An 8233-nucleotide genomic window follows, 5' to 3' on the forward strand; every position below is an offset into this window, starting at 1 on the left:
TCCTTGGTTCCTGCTGGGCCGAGCAGTCATGGACCATCCTTCTTTTTGGTTTTTTCGGGTTTTTTTGATTTTTTTGTTTTATAAGAAACACCTAAAACTAAGAAAAAGAAAAAGATCAATAGAAAAAGAAAGAAAAATCCCAAAGAAAACAATACCTAAATGGGTTGCTTCCCATTAAGCGCTTCTGTTTTAAGTCGTTTAGCTCGACTTTTGGTGTTGGACGTGGCTTAGTCCAATGAAGAAGACCTTGTCCTGAGACAAGTTTTTACCGACATCTCCTTGCTTTGCCTAGCAGGTTCTTCGTCACTCCATAGCTCTTCTTCAAATTCTTCTGTTGCAGAACGTCTTCCTGCTTTGCTGTTGTATGGGACAACTTCTGTGAAGACATCTTTGTCAATATTAGCAAACGAAATCCTCCGGTTTGGCCAGTCCATTATAGCTCCGGAAGTTGCTAGAAAAGACCATCCGAGAATCACTGGATATGCTGCGTCTCTCGTCTCGACAATGTAGAAGTCGACAGGCACTATGCAATCTCCTATTCTCAAAGGAATTTCATGAGCTATTCCTTGAGGCGTTGCATTGGAATCATCAGCTAGACTAATCTTTGCTCTAGTCCTGCGCAGGTGTTTAATACAAGTCTCAAAGCAATTGTCAACCACATAATTAATTATTGACGGAAAATTAACACCGTTTACGGTTTTGGTGAAATTGACCGTATTTCAATATTTCCTGTAATTATAAGCATGGTTCAATAGTTCGTGTATGAATTTTCAGAAGACATAAAGTTCATGGAGGAATATGCCGTTTTCTCGCACATGTTCTATTAGAGGAGAAATGTTAAAAAACGTGCTTTGTGATTCTGGAGTTTGCATACCGGTTTACTAAATTATTTGGTCAATTTTTTTTTTTTGATTTCAGGTGATCAAAACAACGTCGTTTTGATATTTCTTTAAAAAATGCATTCATTTAAGTCTTGAACACATGACTTTCCAAATAAGAGATTAACCACCAAACCAACTGAGCTAAAGACATTTATCGACTTTAATAAACTAAAAATATTTATATTGATATCCAACTGAGATCAACATCATCTTTGGTTGATAATCCGTGACACCTAATCCTCCCTTACTTCACTCCGACTTACAAAGTCGTCCTCTACGACTAAGTTTTCGCTGGCTAGGGCTAGAATTATTATTCGGCATCCGAGATCTGATTCGGGATCCACTCTGATCTTCTCTGATCCGCTCCAAAAAAATTCGGATGTTCAAGAGAGCCAAATCCAGATCCGGATAATAAAATTCTATATCCGTCTACACCAGATCCGTATCCGGATAGTTATATTATAACGTTCGGTTATCCGTATCTGAATCTTTAACCTTTAAATATATTTAAAAATTATATTTTATTGATAATTATGTACTATATTGAGATTTTTATATATAAAAATAATTCTAATTAAATTAAAATATTTTTTCTAATAACTTTTTTTTACAAAATATTAAATAAAATAAAATTTTATTATTATTTTAGGTTTTTAGATTTTTAATATATTTTTTTTATCCGGATCCGGATATCCGAAAATATCTGTGAATATCTTAATATTTAGATGATATTTAAAATTAAGTTTGGATATCCAAACATCTTGTATACGGATCCGGATAATTAAAACTCGGATCGCCGTATCCGGATATCTCAAAACTATCCGAATATCCGCTCTGATCCAGGGTTAGCACTGACAGCGTCAATCCTGGTGCAAACTAAGTCGTAGAAGACGATTCTGTAAGTCGGAATGAAGTAAGAGAGGATTAGGTGTCATGGATTATCAACCAAGAATTATGTTGATCTCAGTGGATATCAATATAAATATCTTAGTTTATTAAAGTCAATAAATATCTCTAGCTCAGTTGGTTTGGTAGTAAACCCTTTACTTGGAAGGTCATATGTTCAAATCATAATGAATGTATTTTTTTAAAGAAATATCAAAAAAATCGACCAAATAATTAGTAAACCGGCATGCCACGTGTCAGCCACGTCATTAATTATTGACGGAAAATTAACACCGTTTACGATTTTGGTGAAATTAGCCACATTTCAATATTTCATGTAGTTATAAGCATGATTCAATAGTTCGTGTATGGATTTTCAGAAGACATAAAGTTCATGGAGGAATAAACCAAGTATTTTGGAATTTTGCCATAACTTTTTTCTGGAATACCTCTTACAGCATTTTCTGCATACTCTTTGGACTCCCATGCTTGATCGTACGAGATCTCGCAACCATGTTCTGTGCGCATAATCTGTATAATTTCTCTTGGTTTAGGCCCTTCCTTAACACCCTCATACTTCTGCATAATCAGATTACCGATTGTCTTAGCTGACGCTGTCCTAGCTATTTTGTTTTTCCTAGATGGCGCACAAGTATGTTCAGCTACATACTTGTTGATTTTAAAATACGTTGACCCCTCTAGATACTCTGCGCGAACACGCCAATTACATTCACCATCTTTACAGCGAATAGACCACCATTTTTTTGTTGATTGTATCACACTGTAGTCAAAGTTATGCTTCATAGCACAGATTTCAAAAGTTGCTTTCAGTTCGCTTTTGTTTCTGAAATTTTGTCCCTTCGTTACTGCTTCAATCATCCAAAACCGACCTCCCTTGTTACTTACTTCTTCAGTATTGCAAATCAGGGCATCATATCCAGAGACGACCTCATCTTGGCTGTCACGCAAATTGGTTTTTGAGACATGTTTCCGCTGATCAGTAAAAACTTGTTCTGACTTTCCTATCACAGTGTGATCGACGTCTTCAGCACTATGTGAATCATAGGGCTCGTCATTCAAATCAAATTTTACACCTTGATTCTGTACTTGCGATGTAAACGACACACAAAGACGTGTAGACGCATTTTTTTTTGCATAACCAACGAAATTTTTCAGTTGCCGATCATTTGTGATAATCACCGGTGGAGAGCTTAAGTTGTCAACCAAATTGCTCGGTAGATAACTGAACTCGGCACTGTGGTCGACAATTCCAAAGTCCTCTAACGTCATAGCTGTTAACTCCGCCAGAGTCGTACTAGATTCCAAAGTTACTAATCAACCTCTTTTTTCTTCATTGACTTCAAAAACCCAATTCTTATTGAGAATCGATCTCCATATACCACAGATAACATAGATATGCACCATAATTGAATAACCTGAACAGAAACATAGAAAACTGTAATTAGGGTGGAAATCTTGTGAAAATGCCGTCAAAGAGAAGAAGAAAAGAAAAAAAATCTTCAAAAATATGTTAAAAATGTGAAAAATAGAAAAGGAAAATAAAATATTTTCAAATATTTAATTTTTGTTGGATAACACCTGATCCTAGATTTTTTCAGATTTTATTAACCGTTTAGTAGAATACGGATTCTATATTCACTAGAACGAAGAAAAATAAGTAGAAGTCTAATTCTAGATAACATAGAATACATAACGATTTCTAGAATGCATATTCTAGAATGTGTAAAATATATTACGAATTCTAGATAACGTATTCTACATGATGTTATAGAAAACAAACAAATAGTAGAATATGTATTCTATACTCGGTGGATCTTATACCATATACTAGAAATCAAATTCTATAAAACTCTAGAAATGTAGAAGACGTTTTCTAGAACATATTAATAAATATATTTTAAATATATGTATTTCCTTAAACGATGTTTTAGAATTTACGAAATTTACGAAATTTAAATGTATTTCATAAATATTTATTTTTTTCCGTTTTTGGAATTTACGAAATTTAAATGTATTTATAAATATTTATTTCGAAATATAAAAATATTTCATAAGGTTATTTTTGTCTAAAATTGCTAAAACTCAAAAAAATACTAAGGGGACAAAGCTCTCTATTTTTTGTCCTATATTTCCAATTTTCCCATTTTTCTAATAAACGATGACCGATGGATCAAGATTGCATGATCTTTACCATCTAAATCAGATACTTAAAAATCTAGCAGATTTGTTTCCTTTTAATAATGTTTTTACAGATTTTTATTAATTAATTAATATAAATTTAAACATGAAATAAATTTTTCATTGACTATTTTTCTACTTTCTATTACCTATAGATCAAATTTTGCATTTTCAAATAATTATAGTCAAATAGGTTAAAATTTCTTATCTTTTTATTAATTTTTTTTAACTTTTTGACTTGAGAAAATAAGCAAATAAAACTCCATTCAACTATTTTTAATAGCTTTAAAAAAATCACAAACTCTACAAGTAAATATGTAATCCAAACCTCTAATAAATTAATTACAAGTAAAAACATGATCATCGTTCATTTATAAATTCAATCTAAAAAAGAATAATCAAACACACACACAAAATATTATAGCCCAAGTTACGGTTCAGCATAACCTCTATTTATTATATATGGAAAAAAGTTTGCATTAGAATATAAACAACAACAAAACAGAGAGAGAGAGAGAGAGAATTTTCTTCATTTATATTGGTTTCTTCTAGTTGTATTATATACTGGTGCTTTTTTTTTTTGAGTTCCAACGCTCTTGTTGTAGTTATCATTATTGTAACACTAAAAGACTGTTAATTATCAATTTGTTTGTAAAACGGAGATACAAATTCATATGTGATTCGCTTTACTGTCCAAAATTTACGATAGAAGTATAATGAGAGAATTTCTTAATAGAAAATAATAAAAAATGAGAGGATTGATACTAAAATTCAACTTTCCCAACCATAGATTCAATATAATTACAAAGTGTCATAAATAAATGCTAGTGTTGTTAATATGGCCATCGCTATCGTATATAACATATATGGTATATGTTAAGTATTTGTTAAACTAAACTTAAACTTGGGGGCGTATCATGTGATATATAGGTCTCAAAACATAATGCAACTCAATTAGTGTGTTGGCAAATAAACAAGCTATAACCAAATTTGTAAATTCTGCCACAAAGCTTTTTCTGTAACCATATGTTTACTAGCATTTCTATGTTTTAACATTTGTTTTAGGTTTATGTACAAGAAATATACAAAGTTTGGTTCACGAAGGACAGACTTGGTCAATCCGTCCAGAGGCTAGGCAGGCTCGGCAAATGCCTAGGACTACCGTTTTTTTAAGTTTTCCATGGATCACCTAATTAGTTTTAAGTTAATAAGCTATCAAGATGGTCATGACTACTAAAAATAAATAAATAATTATACGTTCAAAAGAAAAAAAAAGAACGAAATCAATTCGCTTTAAAATCAATCAAATAACCGATACATAATAGATAAATTAAAATTATAAAATAACATCAGAAACTTAATAAACAAAAACAAGATTACAGAAATTTTAAAGAAAAAAAAAATTCTTCATAGAGTATGAGTTCCAAGTTTGGTTTTGCCAACAGTCATTTTCTTGTTGAGAAAAATACAAAGAGAAACGGAGTACCATAGCATATAATTATGCTTAAAATATTTTTTTCATGGTCCAGTTTTGCTGTGAGGAATATTCCAAGAGCGAGTAGACTATCTGAACACAACACATCCTTCATGGTGAATATCTTGGTCATATACAGTACAATGTACTACTAATGTAATCCACTGAAAGAAAAAAGACAGGTCACAGTTATAAACAAACGGCATAATTAAAGTGTCCAAGCACGAATCCATCATACGGTCCAATGGTTGTAGAAGAGGAGTCATAAGTTTTTAGAGAATGACATGAAGAAAGTAACAAAAGGAGATGAGTAACCCCAATAATTCAACAACTGCCATCTATGTCAAATTCAGATATCAAGATCAAGATCATTTTCACAAAAATTCATGGAAAATGGATTATGAAGAGCTGCAATCAATCACTTTAACACTGATAAAGCAGTAAATGTATACAAAGCATCAAACAATGGATAAGGTCCCATTACTATATCACCTCTATGTAAAAAAAACTTAAGCACAAGCATCAGAAAAAGATGCTACAAGGGAAACAAAAGAATTTTGGAAACAAATCTTAGGTGTAGAACGCAACGAACAGAATCAGAACCCTAGATACCAAATGGGCATCAATCAAATTAAAATATATCCTTGTTGTTAAACACATTACTCCTCCTCGGGATCAATGAATGAACACAAGTGCTTTTGAATCACTGGTGATGTCATTGTTTACTTTTGAATCTAAGGCATGTTCGTTTTTGCATCCAGACGCTGGATGCAAATGCTCAAATGTTATTCATTTGGACACTTTAAAACCTACATCTGGATGCTGAATCTGGATGCAAAATCAATAACATCTCATATATCTAGATTTTTTAGATACTAAACAATGAAGAATTTGGATGCAAATCTAGCATCTCAAAAATTAAAAGACTAAAATATTCCTCACTATAACATATTCATAATTATCCTTTAAAAACTATAACAAAAAATTTCGCGAAAACCGCATAATTACAGCTTTTTGGCCTAATTTCATCTCCCCCCCCCAAAAAAAACAAAAATCTAGGTTTCCCACCAAAAATCGGAAATAATCATTTTTCCACAAAAACCATAAAATCAAGTTTTCCCCCAAAATCTCCATTTTCTCGTCAAAACGAAAAATTTTGATGTCCCGTGATAACCCGCCAAAAACTCAAAATTTCGTTTTTCCGTCAAAAATAAAAATCTCGGTTTCTCGCCAAAAACAAAAAATCTCGGTTTCTCGCCAAAAAACTCAAAATCTTGATTTCCCGCCACAAATGCAAAATTTTGATTTTTCGCCAAAAACATATATATCGACTGCCAAAAACTCAAAATTCTAGTTTCTCGGCAAAACACAAAAAAAATTTCCCGCCAAATCTGCAAAATCATGTTATCCCTTTGAAAAATGCAAAATTACTTTTTTTCCATGTATTTTTAAAACTTAATTTGATAAAAATATCACTTAGAAATAATTTCAATTAATCTTATATAAAACTACTATGATTATAAATAAAAAAAATAATTCAAAAATATGTCCTTTTAAGTCATTTGATATATTTTGCATTCTAAATTCACAAACGAACAATTTTGCATCTAAACATAACATTTGATGCAAAAACTAATTTCCAAAACAAACAATAACTAGATGTTGTATCTAGATGGTAATCTAGATGCTAAATCTAGATGCAGCATCTAATTCAAAAAACGAACAAAGCCTTAGTGTTTGTACAAAAAAAAAACAATTTAGATTTGATAAATTTTTTTTTGTCAACAGCCTAAATACTCAGAACGGTTCGATTAACCAAACTGGGGGTACTGAGTTTACATAAATTACATCTTCATGGTCGACACGTGCACTTCTTGCCAAGTTGTCTGCCTTCAAGTTCTTCGCGCGAGGGATCTGAGATATAGAAAAGTAGCTAAATCTGTCATGCATCTTCCCAATCTCCTCTAAATGTAAAGTAAAAGCCGGCCATTCTTCAGGTGTAGACACCATCTTCACCAACTCCGAACAGTCTGTTGCAAAAGCTACTGCAGTCTTCTGATTCTTCAACATACAATGCATAGCACATATAAATGCTTCCATCTCCGCATGTAGAGGCGTAAGGCTTCGTCTTACCTTTTGTGCTCCCATCACCTTGTCTATAGTACATTCTTTGAACAAGTACCATCCTAATCCGACTGATAACTCTGTATCTTTCCAAGATCCGTCAATATAACACCACCAATCTGCATAAGGCATCGATATTGTGCATTCTGAAAGATTACACGTGTCTATTTAAGCTTGATAATATAACCTAAAAATTTATTATTCACCAAAATTTCTCATATTTTAATATCATTTAGCATTATTAACATTCCAAAACACGATTCACAAAGCTTAAGCATTTTTCATGTCAGCCCCACTTGGTGGATACTCGCACTAAGTGCAGACTTGCGGTAGAAGTATAATGAGGGAATTTTTTAGTAGAGAATAATGAAAAATGAGAGGATTGATACTAAAATTCAAATTTCTCAACCATAGATGGAATATAACTACAAAGTGTCATAAATAAATGATTAGATTTGTTAATATGGCCATAGCTATCGTATACATCATATATGGTATATCATGCGATATATAGGTCTCAAAACATAATGCTATTCAATTATGTGTATTGGCAAATAAACAAGCTATAATCAAATTTGTAAATTCTGCCACAAGGCTTTTTTGTAACCATATGTTTACTAGCATTACAACTATGTGATAACACCGTATTTTGACCACTTTTATGGATCGT

General features: G+C 32.1%; 1 protein-coding gene across 1 annotated transcript; it reads right to left on the bottom strand.

Annotated features, from left to right (window-relative positions):
• Nucleotides 1-7236: 7236 nt before the first annotated feature.
• Nucleotides 7237-7695, bottom strand: LOC112082928. The gene has a single exon (XM_024150643.1). The coding sequence runs from the start codon at nt 7693-7695 to the stop codon at nt 7237-7239; it is 459 nt and encodes a 152-aa protein (XP_024006411.1).
• Between the last annotated feature and the right edge of the window lie 538 nt (nt 7696-8233).

This window comes from Eutrema salsugineum, unplaced genomic scaffold, assembly GCF_000478725.1.
Source record: "Eutrema salsugineum unplaced genomic scaffold, Eutsalg1_0 scaffold_7, whole genome shotgun sequence".
Lineage (NCBI taxonomy): Eukaryota > Viridiplantae > Streptophyta > Magnoliopsida > Brassicales > Brassicaceae > Eutrema > Eutrema salsugineum.

Excerpts from the sequence above, each read along its gene's own strand:
- LOC112082928 (XM_024150643.1), bottom strand. The coding sequence starts at position 7,695 with ATGCCTTATGCAGATTGGTGGTGTTATATTGACGGATCTTGGAAAGAT.